The sequence below is a fragment of the Trachymyrmex cornetzi genome, unplaced genomic scaffold (genome assembly GCF_001594075.2).
Source record: "Trachymyrmex cornetzi isolate Tcor2-1 unplaced genomic scaffold, Tcor1.1 scaffold748, whole genome shotgun sequence".
NCBI lineage: Eukaryota > Metazoa > Arthropoda > Insecta > Hymenoptera > Formicidae > Trachymyrmex > Trachymyrmex cornetzi.
Genome location: NW_017300079.1, coordinates 863,294 through 878,550, shown reverse-complemented (window position 1 = coordinate 878,550; position 15,257 = coordinate 863,294). Strand labels below are relative to the sequence as shown.

General features: G+C 36.7%; 1 protein-coding gene across 1 annotated transcript; it reads left to right on the top strand.

The window, feature by feature from the left end:
• Nucleotides 1-6: 6 nt before the first annotated feature.
• Nucleotides 7-14,476, top strand: fra (neogenin protein frazzled). Its single transcript, XM_018518277.1, has 27 exons — nucleotides 7-473; nucleotides 4,134-4,299; nucleotides 4,402-4,541; nucleotides 4,933-5,100; nucleotides 5,187-5,309; nucleotides 5,385-5,547; nucleotides 5,954-6,081; nucleotides 6,165-6,324; nucleotides 6,425-6,540; nucleotides 6,814-7,225; nucleotides 7,823-8,099; nucleotides 8,189-8,395; nucleotides 8,474-8,783; nucleotides 8,862-9,020; nucleotides 9,113-9,316; nucleotides 9,915-10,072; nucleotides 10,145-10,307; nucleotides 10,365-10,559; nucleotides 10,798-10,830; nucleotides 11,026-11,155; nucleotides 11,225-11,460; nucleotides 11,754-11,858; nucleotides 12,054-12,262; nucleotides 12,351-12,558; nucleotides 12,802-12,941; nucleotides 13,113-13,212; nucleotides 13,550-14,476. The coding sequence occupies exons 1-26, from the start codon at nucleotides 416-418 to the stop codon at nucleotides 13,209-13,211; spliced, it is 4,467 nt and encodes a 1,488-aa protein (XP_018373779.1). The 5' UTR covers nucleotides 7-415; the 3' UTR covers nucleotide 13,212; nucleotides 13,550-14,476.
• Nucleotides 14,477-15,257: the final 781 nt, after the last annotated feature.

Here is a 15,257-nt window from a genome sequence, read left to right as displayed (position 1 = left end):
TTAGGACTAGGCACTGGTAGGCACCTAAGGCACCAACTACCAAGCATCCCGGATGCTTCGTTCGTTAGCCATGTTTTACAGTCAAATATGGTCAGTGAGCTCGTTGTGTGAAAATGCGTGCCACGGATATGAGAACCGATCTGTCGTGTAAACGGCTGCGACGACGACGGTAAGGACGGGCCGGTGCGAGAGCGACTGAGGGCGACCTGGGCGACGACCGGACGGACGCGAGTGGCATGCGCTCGCACCTCCGGCGGAACATCGCTTGCGCGTCCGACGACGGTGGTCGTCCTCGGAAGCGGTGCTGCTGATCTCAACGGTCCCCGAGGCCTCTCCTTTACTCTCGACTCCGGTCTCGACTCCGAGCGCGCCGCGTCGGAGCCTGTTTGTCTGACGGACCTGCTGACAGAGCTCAATGGAGCCGCGTCCTTTCACCATCCTGCTGGCTTTGTTGTTGACAACGCTCGCACGAGGTGAGTCCCTTCAACTCGCTCGCTTACACTCCCGTATCCCGCGTATTTCTTTTCAGCGGCATGTCGCGATTCTCTATCTTCTCTTCATCGTTCTCTTGTCGTATTAATTTAGTCTGATCCTTCAACAATGTAATACATCATTAATAGACACGGTTGTGTCTCGCGTCAAGTTCATTCTATAACACTATTTAGAGCCCTATTTTTGAAAAGAAACGTATACGAAAAACTAGAAAAATACTGTAGTATACGTTACGTATGTCATAATATTTCCTTGATAAACCGTGTGACCTTAAGAATAGAAAATAAATAAAAAAAAGATTCATTTTTCTTCTCGTCGCGAGGGATTCTCGAGTCATTCCTGGAGACGAATTCGATTTAAACGCGATGACATACCTCGCTCGTTGTTTATCTGTTGTTTTTCATTTGAAATTTCAGTCGGGACTCTTCGGGGAAATTTTCGCGCGAATGCATTTGTATAGAGAAAATTCCGCATCGTTGGACCGGGAAAGCGATCGACCTGTCAACGGGCGCGCGACGCGATGGTGATGCTGATGTGATGGATTTGCGAGGGCATTTTCTCGGCCGCAAGTGCAACAATAAATAGAATAGGATCGATAGCCATTGAAAATAAACGTGACTATCTTCGTTTCGGCTATATGTACATTGTACGTACATACGTACGTACGTACATCTTGCACTTGGTCGGGGCGGAGTAGGCGTACGCAGAGAGAAAGAGAAAAGCGAAACAAAGTGCGCGAAGAGCATGCAATTGATACGAAATACAGAAGGTTCAAAGCTTCAATTTTTATACCTTTCATTCCCGGCTGCGGAAGAACAGACTCGTGTTCGTTTCGCAATTGTAACTTTTAACTTCGATTTATTCGTGTTTTTTTCCTTTGTATATTAATTTCATTTGTTTTAAACGCAATTGAAAGGAAACGAGCTTAATGATCGCAAGATTGAAGGCGGATGTGCGGAAAAGCGAAACGAGATACGTATTGTGTCTCGTCCGATTCGTTTTTTCTCATCACTGAATCGATATCTCTCAATCATATTTTTCCATACAATTGGTTATATATATTTTGATTGCGTTTTAATGCCTCTTTTAAAATTCTAGATTTGTAATTATTGACAAATAGCAAATTCGATTGAACACACTCAGTATGCACTATTAAAATCGTGATACATAATTTAACGTAAAGATGCGTGTTTAAAATAAATATATACAGATAAACCTCAATGCATTTTATTGTGCTGTTAAGTAAAGTTATGTATCTTATAATTCGAAATAATTGCATTTCTCTTTTAGACTCAAATTAAATCAGTATAAAGCGGCTTTAATATGCACTTGTGCGTCCAACCAAATTCGTTAAAAGTCAATCACTTTTATAACTTTAATAAAACAATTTTTTTTTAATCATATGATCAATGATTTAATCATATTATGATTAATGATATCAATAATATTGAAATCCATTTAGTCTAAAGAGATTTAAAATATCAATTAAGAAAAGTCAATATTTTTCCCAAGAAAGAGGTAAAGATAAAGAAATATAATTATGCAGAAACAGACTTTACATCAACATTTCAATAAAAAGTAAAACTGTCTTATTTGTTTTTTAAATAGAATTTTTCCCTCAAAAACCACATGCCCTCTCTTAAAACATTGTATACATGTCTTTTTATAACTAGTTTTGTTGATTACTGAAAAACAATCATTTTTTAGTGGAGCACTTCTGAACATTTACCGCGAAATCAAATGAGATCAGAAATATAACATTTCGACGAAATTGAGAAAAACATCGAGGAGAACACACAAGAATATAAAATCTTTCGTTTGTTTTTGTAACAGTTTCCTAAGAATTCTCTTATCAAATTCCGAATCGATTTGCTGCATTTTGTCTTTAAATAAGTCTTTACTCGCGTATTCGAATCGCATATAAAGCGATAACTTGGACTCATCGCAGGGCCTACTATTCAGACATTCTCGAAAAAATGATATATTTCTAGCACCTATAGTACCGTTAGTTTTTAAATAATTAAAAACGGTTTAAAAATTAATTGTTGATTTCTTCGCTTGCTCGGTTTCTATTTCGGAGGACGAGAACTTTTTCTTTCATTTAAATTTCATTTTCATTTAAATCTTATATTTTAAAATTGTTATATATGATTTTTAAACCGTTTTTATAGCAAATTTATTCCTGTGGCTTCAATATAGTAGATGTCTAAGTGAATATTATACATCCCTAAAATTTTATTAAAATCGGTGACCAGAGCTGGATTTTCCTTGTAAGCGCTAACTGATTAATTTTCTCTGGTGAACGCGGCAAATGATTTTGATCATTTCATCCTTGTTATTTATCAAATGTTGAACAGAACAAGTGTTGCACGCGAGCGTTATGAGCAAGAAAGTGAAGAAAGAATGAAAATAAAGAGAGAAAATACTACCACTCTTGAACAGGATTTTCATTTTTTTTTTTTCAAAACTGGCTTAATTTTCAGTCTCTTCGAGTAAGATTTCACTCCACGAGATGTGGAGAGTGACTAGGCTGTTGATTACTGAAGGAACCACTGGTATGATCCAGCCTCTCGGCGTGTACTATTTCTGGCCGTACAAGCAATTTATACGGCATATGTCCCTTGAAATACGCGATGGAATTTGGAAGCGAAACAGTTACTTCAAATTGTAAGCGTTTGTTCATTTTGAACTCCACGCGCCCATATTTCGTGGCATGATGCCTTCTACAGGACTACCTGGATGAACGGCCGGGATCATTCAAAACCCCGACGCAATTTTGTTTTTTATTTGACAAGTTTTTCATCTGCTCACATCCTAACTGTGAGCAGTCTACCGATTTTAAATGTGCATACTGCAATGTTATTGTTTTAAGCACTGCTTGCTTGATAACTTACGCATTAATTGTACTCATTTGAATTAATAAAAAAAAACATTACAATTAATTGAAAAATGTATTAATTTCTATTCTCTAGTATATACGTCATATTTCATTGTTTATTGTTATTTTTTGTAATTGTAACTCTTATTAAATAAACGTTTGATCCTATGCGTCAATGACTTATTTATTAAGGTCTAGGCTTATGAAGTAGTAGCTATACAGTAGTATTGTTGACGCTTCACCTTTTAAGGTGCTCCAATTTGCATCTAGTTATAAATTTTGTATCTTGCACGCCAATAAGGCTTATTATTCTTATTATTAATTGTGAACACAAATCCAGATGCATAAAAACTCGCTTTGAACTAGTGATCATTCTCATGCGATTCGACCGCATGTACATATTTGAGAGTGCAGTGATGCCCTGACGATAGGCTCTGTAGACCTCACGGGCAGTCTTTCCTAATCAAAAAATCTGATGATACACGTTATATTAACAAATGGACTTCACGTGTCACTCATTGAAGGGTACTCTATTTGATGATCCATCATCTAACTTTTTTGTCCATTATGTGACGGTTCCTTGTGAGAAGTATAGGTATTTCTTCGGGGTAGTTATGATTCTCATTTGGAAGCGCAAATCGCTCTATCTGATAAATTAAATTTTAATTCACGAAAATGGTAGAGATTTTTTCATTGTAAGGTTTTATTATATGGCGAAAAATGTCATTTCCTTCGTCATTAATTTTTTTTTCTCTGTTCGCAGTCAATGCGGGAGGCTTGGACTTTACCATCGAGCCGCGGGATGTGGTGGTGGAACAGGGAGGTTCTGCGAGCCTGGACTGCGATGCAAAGAGTGTCCTCGGGACGCCGAGTATACAATGGCGCACGGATGACGGACAGCCAATCACTTTTATCGGGGACAGTTATCGGTAATACGTGATGCGCCTCTTTTTACGAAAGATTCCCTGTTGGCATGACGTTTTTGCGCACTATTCGAATTCTGACGAAACAATTCCCATTTCTTTTTGTAGATCACAGCTAGCAAATGGGTCCTTGTACATAAATAGCGTATACGCTGGTAGTGCAGAATTAATTGGAAGTTATCAGTGCTTAGCATCCATAGACAATGTTGGAGCGATCGTCTCTCGGACAGCCACAATCAAACTAGCAAGTTAGTATTCAAGTTTTTCAGATTCTAGCGTACAGCACGTGCTTGAAGAGTCCCCGAAAAAGATAATGCTTGATGCCGTTTTCTTTTCTATCAAAATAAAATAATTTTCAGAAGTGGGAAGTAACTCGAATCCTTACTTAAATTCGTTACGTAACGAGTAAAGGAGCTACTTCTTTCAAGTAGTAACGGGTAGTGATAACGATTCAGTACACGGATAGGGATTGAAATAGGTAGAAATAAATTCGTATAGTCATTGCCGAATCCAAATCCATTTTACAATGTATTTTAAAATGATTAAAATTGCGCAACAGGAGAGAGAAAGAATAATTTTCTTTATTCCGAAAAATGATAACACTTATGCGATAAATATGACATTAAACTTTCTTTAAAGGTCTCCCCGGCTTCGAAAGAGAACCTCAAGACACCATGGTTTATGCGGGACAGATTGCATATTTGAGTTGTGCGCTACCGGCTTCCTCGAGTTTGTTAAAAATACAATGGTTAAAAAACGAACATCCTTTAGTACTTGATGAAAGTCGAATGACAATCCTGCCTTCAGGTACATGGACATCTACGATTAATTAAGATTTTCTAGCATATTAATATTATTGTTATTGATATAGTTTATTTTATTGATTCTCACAGGCGCGTTGGAAATCGACAATGTTCAGTATCACGATGTGGGATCATACAGATGTAACGCTAGTGGCTATGGTCAATACAGACTGAGTAATAAAGCACAATTAGGATTATTATCTAGTGATATTGGTAAGCTTAATAGCTAAATAACAAACGAATTAAACTCAACACAATCAAATTCACGAGTATCTTTTGATCGTACAGATGAGGGTTCTAGTGCTCCAGTATTCGTTGCACAACCCTTGCAACAAATAGTTACCGAGGGATCCGATGTGACCTTGGAATGCGCTGCCAACGGCTATCCGAAACCGTCGATTTTTTGGCTTAAAGACGGCGTCGCTCTCGATTCGACGTCGCAAGACTCTAGGTACATAGAATAGAATATTTTATTCACTTCAACAAATACAGTTAAAAAGGAGACTTGATTTACAAGAAATGTCTTAGCCGCATATATCCTTTCACATTATCCACGCACTCCTACTTATACGTCTAATTACATAACATTTTATCTAAAACTCCTTAACTCCTTTCCTTTTCTAACTTAACTATCTGTCTACAGTTTACCACCTCCCTAGAGTCCTATATTATCAGAGAAGCGCAAATGGGGCGCTTGCTGATTGGCTGATAGCGGCCACCAATATACATCCCCTCTCACATTCCTCTAACCAGTAGAGAGAGAGTAACTTACTCTCTAGAGTGCGTTCAACCTAATTCGTTATTAGCATGCCAACGAATCTGAATATTGTATTTACGAAAAATATATCTTTTCCAAGATATCACAAAGTCGCAGCCTCTAGTCTCGTGATTACGAATGTCAAAGAATCGGATCACGGTTCGTATCAATGTCGCGCGGAAAATATGGTCGACTCTCTGGACGCAGTTGCCGAATTAATCGTTCAAGGTATATTTGCAACGCACGAGATTTTAATTATTACTCTGCAGTGATATCAAAGTGCAACGCTTCAATTGAATTTAAATCCTCAGTTCCACCGAAGTTTATAAAGAAGCCGGAGGATAAAATAGCGAGTGAAAGTCAAGATCTAGAATTCGAATGCGAAATCTATGGAAAACCAGAACCAAAAATTACTTGGCTAAAGAATGGCGAGCGTATTACATTAAGTGCATATTGGCAAATTGTCAATGGGTGTGTGTTTCGAAGATTTTATGTCGTTAAAGAAATTCTATGAAATCATGTGTTCATGTTTAATAAGTTATTTTTAAATTTGCAATATTTTTATTTCTAGATACAATCTGAGAATTAATGGACTATTACCCATAGATGCTGGAATTTTTCAGTGCATGGGAGTGAATCCTGCTGGTAGTGTTCAAGCTTCAGCACGTCTCACAATCAACCAGCCCAGTGAGTCTCACGAGATAAAGTATAGATAAAACTTTTTCGAATGCATACATTCTCTTTTGTTAATATTTTTTATTTAAATATTTGATTATATATTTATTTATTGTTTAATAAATACCAAAGTTTTTTTATTTTGTTTCTTTGCATTTATCTTATATATATTTTTTTAATCTTATTTTTATTTTTAAGTTTATTTGTGTTTGGAATTTTAATTGTATCTTTATTTCTTTCCCGTGTTCCTCGTTAATTAACTGTTCTGCATGCTAACATATGCAGAGAGAACGAATCTCTATAGAACAACTCCCAAGACAGTTCCTAAGAAAAAATTATTATTACACCGACAATTGTATAATAAAACGTGGCAACATCCCAGTACTCTCCTAGGACATACGTTTTCGTCGAATATGCCGAGTCCTCCGCTTTCGATAAGTCCTTCTGATGATCCTGCGGATCTTCTTCCGAACTCGTTTAAGTATCCTAATCCCCTTTACGATCCAAACTCCCGTTTTGTAGATGATACAGATACCTTAGAAGCATTCGATGGTGGTGGCATACCTTCTCCACCGAGGAACCTAAGTCTTGTCATCGTTACCGCGAGATTTGTTACGCTACGCTGGCAAGAGCCAGAAAATGCAAACAGCGACGCTCTTAATTATTTCGTATATTATAAACAGGAAGGGGCCATGAGGTAATTATTCTACGAAGAAACGAAGACATACGGGGTGTTCTACAATATTTGGGACAATGCTGGTGTGCAAATAAGGCGAACTAAATTGAGTCGAAAAGTCCTCCATTTTTCAATTTTCTCAGTTAACGAGATATTGGACGATATTCACAGTCTGTTCTTATTTCAAAACTGTTTTAAGTAATATCTTAATACGGCCCTCTGATTCGTGACTTCTTAAGACTGTATGTAAGACGATCTTGAAAATAATATCCGACTATGAATACCGGCCATTAAGTTATAAAGTTCATTGAACAAGCGCGCATCCACTCAGCCATACATGTTCATTGGTCATGTTTGCCAGTTGTTTTACTATACTTATTATTATTAGCGGTAATATTATGCATGATGACAAAAGAAATCTCCGCACTAGTTATATCTTGCCGCACATTTACATTGACGGAAAGCCGAGCGGATAGTGTGAATACGCGCTATAAAATTATAAAATAATACAGAACTTTTCGATTCAGTTTAGTCCGCTCTATCTGCATACGAACAATGTCCCAAATATTCTGAGACACCCGTATATGAGTATAGAATGACCGTCATATATTCGCATAGGGAGAGAGTTGCCAACTCGCTGCAGAAACTAGAAGCCATGATACGCGGTTTGCAACCGGGTATGACGTATCAATTCCATGTAGTTGCGCAAAATTCTCGGGGAACCAGTGCTCCTAGTGAAGTATTACAAGTTACAACGCTAATAGAGGCCAATGTTCCTGGATTTCCGATGAACCTGGAAGGTCAATCAACAAGCAGCATGAGTATTACCTTATCGTGGGAGGAGCCCCAAGTTATTAACGGTCGAATATCTAAATATATAATTACGTTTATGGAGGTATATAAACTTTCTCTGCAAGTAATTAATGTCAAAGTGACAATATCAAATGTTACTGCTTATTCACTGTATGATTTTGTCACATTTAGGGCGATGGTGAGGAAATAACGCGTGAAACTACCAGTACAACATATGAATTGGTAGATCTTGTGCCTTATACGGAGTACAGTATTAGAGTTCAAGCAGTCAACGAAAATGGCCCGGGCGCATTTAGTAAGGATATCGTTATACGGACTTACAGCGCACAACCGACGCAACCACCGCATAACGTTACTTTAGAAGCAGCTAGTTCAACGGTATCTGAATACATTATAAACAATTTAAATTAATACAGTGCAGGTTATTCAAGGAGTTTCACTAAATGCGTTTTCTAGAGTATTATCATAAGATGGGAACCTCCACTCGAGGGACAGAATGGGATCATCACAGGTTATAGAATACGCTACCGTAGATATCCGCACGATTCTCGATCTGGGGATCGGCGATCCCCGATCACGATAACAACTGAAGGAAATCAACGTTTGTACGTGCTCACTGGGCTCGAGAAGCACGTTGTGTATCAAGTCCGCATATGTGCCTTCAACGTCAATGGAACTGGGCCTTGGACAGAATGGACGAAAATAGAGACATACGAGAACGATTTGGATGAGACGAAGGTACCTAATGCACCCAGTAATCTGAGAGGTAGGAATCCACATGTGCAAAATAAAATAATGTTTTAATTATTGATTTATTATCAATTTTGCATTATTATTATTACAGCAAATGCTATGGCGGATTCTATATTAGTATCATGGCATCCCCCGAAAGATCAAAGTATCAAAGTGAGAAAGTATAAATTAGGCTGGGGCAAAGGTTACCCCGATGTCGAGATACAAGTTCTTGATGGAAAACAACGTTCTTATGCTATTAAGCCTATAGGTAAAATGAATGCGACAAATCTTTACCTCTGAAATATTTTTAATTTAATTTAATTTTTATTAATTTCCCGTTTTCTTTGGCCATTATATTAGAACCAACAATGGAATATGTAATATCTCTAAGAGCAACGAATAATGTTGGTGATGGTCAACCAGCATACGCAAACGTAAGGACTCCCGAACGTTTTGTATCTGAATCTGCAGTGCCTTTAATACCACCCGTTGGCCTTAAAGCTATCGTGCTGTCGGCTTCTACCGTTGTGCTGTATTTACCAGACTCATTTCTCGAAAAATACACATTTTCTTGAAAAATGTTTTAGACAAAAATTGTAAGGTTTTGAGTGACGTATTTTTAGTAACAATAAGACTAAAAATTTTGCACTAAAAATGAAAATAAGGGGAATAACCTTCAATGGCCTTGACCTTGCCAAATGTTATGTAGGTCATGATCCTGAACAACAAAGAGGTTTTAGCCATCGATCAGACACCTTAGATAATGCTAACGCCGGTTGTATTATAACTTTCAAGCCTCATAATTGGAAAAGTACTTAATAAAAAAATTTTATTATAGTATTTTGAAGAGCTCTTAGGTAGGCTACGAAAATACGTAATAAAAAATGGAGATTTTCATTTTAAAAAATCGATGTGACTTTGATCTGATCTTGGCGACGCCACCCAAGGTCAAACTCGTACCACCAGTAAATAAATCTTTTGAAACCCTACAACTTTTATCTGAAACATTTTCCTAAAATGCTCAATTTTCGAGATATTTTGCTACCTTTTTTGTGCACTTTATGTATAAACCCTCAATGTACAATATTATAAAATCTCGTAAAGTGACGCATATAAAATAAAAATTAAGCAGGAAATATCTCTAGTATAAACATTTATTTTTAGTATATCACCGATAGTCGATACTACGTGGTGCGTTATACATTCTACCATCACAGCAGCAACCCACGATACAGATTTTATAATGCTACCGATCTCAACTGTATGATTCACGACTTAAAGCCCAATACGCAGTATGAGTTTACAGTTAGATTGGTCAAGGTAAGAAACACGTGGATTATACAGCTTAAGGAAACATCGAAAAAGACATGTTTTATAGCTTAATTTTTACAGGGTAAACGAAACTCACCGTGGAGTATGGTCGTTCTAAATCAAACTCAAGAGGCTGCACCTAGTACGGCACCTAGGGATCTTATTATTCAAACCATCGAAGATCGTCCAACCTCTGTTCTATTGCGATGGCAACCTCCTAAACAACCCAACGGACAAATCACAGGTTGGTGATCTAAATTTGAAAAATGAAATATGTTTACTAAACCCAATTGATTTTTAGGATATCTCATAATTTATTCCACTGATAATACGAAATGGGATCGTGATTGGCTGGTCGAAGGTGTCATCGGAGACAAATTGGATGCCGTTGTGAAGGGTTTGCATCCTAATACGGCATATTATTTTAAGATCCAAGCTCGCAACTCCAAAGGATATGGACCATTCTCTACGACGGTTTCATTTAAAACGCCACCAAGTAAATAATTTGATTTTTATTTGTCGATGTTGATTAATGTTAAATTTGATTATGTTTATACAATGTAATATATACATATATGTATACGTATATACACAGAATAGTATCTGTATTCATTTAATTATATACGAATGCGTAGCATTATCTGCATGTATGTATTTTTTCCGTTTTATTTTGCACTCTATTGTCCGTTCACGTGTCAGTTAATTATTATGTTTATTTTTTATTTCTGTGGTAGACAATGGCATGGATGATGAATTGCATGGTCGAGGTAAGATATCATCCCAATCATTCCAATCTTTCTCTTCTTCTATCACTTTAATTGTGCACGTCTTTAAGCATGTTTTATTGTAAAACTTATAATTAAATCTTTTTTAATATTAAATAAATAACCTAATTATTTTTGAAGAATAAAATATAGAATGACTTTCAAGTTTTAATTTAGTAAAATATTTGATTTTTCCAGATGGACGAAGTTTCTCTAATCTATTGATTTACATCATAGTCGGTCTTTCGATCGTCTTTGTCACTGCTATATCAGTAGTGATTGTAGTGTGCTGCAAATGTAATCCAAGTTCACCAGATCGCAAGAAAGGGTATGTTAATACTTCTAATCATAGGACATAATACATCAGTACATCAATACATGTTTTTATGACTTTCAGATACATGAAAGATTCATCAAGTCAGAAGACGAACATCAAGCCACCGGATTTGTGGATTCATCACGATCAAATGGAGCTGAAGGCACTTGAGAAATCTTCGTTAAATGGCGAAGCCTCCACCAGTGGAGTCACCAGTAATACATTACCTAGATCGGGCAATCAGGAATACAATCAAGATAATATACATGGGAATTCCAGTTCACTGGATAAACGTACTTACGTGCCAAGTTATATGGGTAAGTCGTATGAACTTACGAGGAATACGTTGCTGCACTATAACGAATCAAACATCACAGAAATTATTCCAATTACATCACAAAGCTAACAGCAGTCCCATTTAATTGCACAAGCAAGAATAATTCCTTTGTTATAACACGGTTTTGATAATTTTACTTTTAAATTAAATATTTCTATTTTATGCACAATCATTTAAGAAAAAAAAGATATTTTGGAAAGGGAGACTTTATACATTTGATTTATAGTTTTTCTGATTTTGTTATTTGGTTGCTTCTTATTTATTTTCTGTCAGGTAACACTGATGAGAAGTGCTCGACCCTGAGCAGGCAGCACAGTCGTGGAAGCCACAAATCTAAATTAATTACACTCCCCATTGACAGTGCACCTTTGCATCAGCGTAAGTAGTAGGGTTATCACTCGTACTAGTGCACAATATACCTGTATAATGTGTATCTTTTTGTATATTGGGAGCGATCAAACCATTTAAATATTATTTTACAACAAAGTAAACGTGCAAACAATGAAATGCATAATCTCTATCAGTGGTTATTGTAGTTTCATTGTAGACATCAAAATTTCTGATTTGTTACAGCCATAGCCACGGCGACACCGATTGTGAATAGCAGCATGTCGCAGCCGACCATCCACACCTCGTGCAGCGATACATCGTCGGTGAGACAGAATTATCCGCGAACCGTCGCGCAATACAGCTTAAATCGCGCGCACGTTACGTTGGAACCAACCCCTGAATCCAGCCCGGATTCTTGCATACCTAGTTCATACGAACCATTGCAGAATCAGGTAAGAAAAAAGTTCAAATATGCGTGCATATAAATCGTTTATTTGTTACGCTTAGTGAAAATTGTATTTTACTCTCTTATTTTTTTAGTTGTCATATGGTACGAGTGGACAGTCGTACAGTGGAAACACTCAATACGCCTCCGGTCATTATGGCAACAACACTCAACCGGTAAGCAGCGCCGTTGGGGAGAGCAACACAAGCAAACGGTTGCAAGGGCATCCCCTGAAAAGTTTCAGCGTGCCAGCTCCTCCGCCGCAGAGTGCTCCTTCAACACCAGCGCAGCAGAAGCACGGTGGTTAGTACCATATATCGATTATACAATTAGATTTAAAAAATCTGTGCACACTACGTATCGTAGTTATAACAAGATAAATCATTTTAAAATAATCTTTTTTTTTTTTACAATTTTAACTTCAAATTTCTCAAATTGTTGATGTAAGAAAATTTGGGAAGTTGAAAACTTACAAAGAAAAGTTTTTTCCTAAATATACTGTTAATTTATTAAAACGCTAGCGATTACTATTTTCTGTAATTATAGTGTCACATGTGACAGTAAGGCCAACAATGTCTGGGAGTCCGTATAAGAAATCACAAGGTTCGTCGTCACAATTAACGAAGAATCGTTTAGCCTCTGTGTCAAATCCGACACACACTTCGGAGGAAGTTGAACGGTTAAAGGTAAAAATTACAGATCTATTATATACATCCGTATATATTATGTATATATTCGTATATATTATGTATGATATAATATGTATTCACTGTTTACTCCCGTAAACATAATATCATTTTGTTTGGGGATCATTTCGCGCGACTGCGTCTTAATTATGGTATTTATTATGATTACAGCCTTCGTATAGCACCGAAGAATTAAATCAGGAAATGGCCAACTTAGAAGGTCTTATGAAAGATCTAAATGCCATAACAGCATCGGAATTTGAATGCTAAAGTAGGTTCCTAAACCTTGTGCCATCCTAACATTCTCAATGTTAGTACCTGAAAGGTAAAGTAATTGTCACATTTTTGCCACTTATGCTGAATTCTTTCCCATTAAATTTGTACGATTACTATCAGGATTACATGTAGAAAAACGAATGTTACACAATTAATTAGCGTCGATGAACGGCGCAATTAATACGTGATTCAAATCGTTTGAGTTAATGATGTAATTGGGAAATGGCAAACAATCAAGTTAGATCATTCAGTCACGTTTCCTTTCTCTGGTACTAGCGTTGCTCATCTTAAGCGTAAAACTGAATATTACTTGCCAATGTGTAATCCAACAGCATCGCGTTCTTACGGTGTATTTTTGATAATGCGAGCAGGCAAGTATTATGCCGCGATTGGCTGTTTGAAGAGGCTCGACGAATGCTTTCGTGTTATAGACGTTTACAGTGTAATCGCGTGTAAATATGCTGGATGCATATTCTGATCGGGACATAAATTATTTCGATTACAACGTGTTTTTCTACGGTGTGTGAAAGCTAATATACGATGATCAAGTAATCAAATCGCATGAGCAAAAAACGTCGCGATGTTTTTTTTTCGTCATTTATATGAATATAATATTCTTTTACGAATGTTGATCCAAGCGAACTTGTTTCAAGAGAGAGGAAGAAAATCGCTTTATCCTGGCGAAAAGCTCATGCGTCGCTTGTCGTTATTATTCTATACTCATATAATTAATCTTCGACTCAAAAGAATCCTGAAGGGAAGACCGAACTTCGACGGAATCGCTGTTTTATCAATTCAATAGGACTTACACACAAGGTTTTACTAAACTATACAGGTTGCCTCATCGGCGAGTTTATGAACAGGGGATGTATCAGCAAAATGGGATGTCACCGTGAATCCCAGTTTGTCAACTGAATGACAAAGGTATCGCCCAGTTAACGCTAAATATTCGTAGAAAGTTTGATTTGCAATGTGCCGAATATTTTAGAATAGTAACAGAATTGGTGTAGAATTTACGAATGTCGATAAAATGTTCAAAATATTGTATGAATATTCCTTGTATATATCACTTGCGAGCGAGCAGTACACATTTTCGTCGACAGGGGCATTTACTCGTAAAAAAGAATCACGTAGAAGTGAGAATACAAGGAATGCATTCAAAGAGACGCTATTTATGTCATTTTATCTCCATTACTCATTAGAATTACAAGAATCGCAGCATTTCGCCTATGAAATGAGCCCCAAAATTGGACTTCAAAGTCCAAAGTGAAAGCATACGAAATTTATTTTTCACAGTACAATTTTGTTTAAAAAATGACTCAGTTCAGAAATGACGGAATTCTGTGAAAAATTAAAATTTTGCTGAATATACATATACGGAACGTCGAAATACGTAACGATATATAATATAAATTGAATTTTTAACTCATATTTGAATGTTGCCTTTACATTCCATAAATATTTCGGGATATTCCGGAATACTATTAGAATGTATTTTTGAGATTTTAGGAACCTTTTATATGTATTTGAGAAATATTAAACATTAGCTGGGCTGTAACTTTTTTTGTCGGTTTCTCTCCTTGCAAAGAACATGTCACGAATGAATGAGAATGAGGTAATCTGTATAGTTTAAAGACTCTCAATAGGATATAAGGTTCCTGAGTATTCGCTCAGGATATTCAATATGGTCGCGGTGACTACTCGAGAGCCTTAACATATCCGATTTACGTGTCATTCTTCGTATTAGGCCCATTTGAACCAACGTTACTTTGACTCTAGGCGAAGCTGAAATCTTTTTCTCTCGGCAATTACCTTAAATTTAGTGACAAAAATTTTCAAACTGGTTTTACAAATAACAAAATTTTTAAATTCAACGTAACAAAATTAAAATACGCACAATTAAAAAGTCCAATTGTGGCAATTTCGCAAAAGTTACACCTTGCTTCATGTTACAGTTTTAGTTCTTATGAGTAGCATAAATTTAACGGATCTCAAATTACTTGAACGAACAATACTTTGTAGAACTAATTCATGACATTG

What these genes read in the sequence shown, in the direction of transcription:
- fra (XM_018518277.1), top strand. Translation starts at nt 416, where the DNA reads ATGGAGCCGCGTCCTTTCACCATCCTGCTGGCTTTGTTGTTGACAACG. An exon ending in ATTATTATCTAGTGATATTG is followed by an intron (nt 5,310 to 5,384) that starts GTAAGCTTAATA and finishes TTGATCGTACAG; the next exon opens with ATGAGGGTTCTAGTGCTCCA. An exon ending in TGATGAATTGCATGGTCGAG is followed by an intron (nt 10,831 to 11,025) that starts GTAAGATATCAT and finishes TGATTTTTCCAG; the next exon opens with ATGGACGAAGTTTCTCTAAT.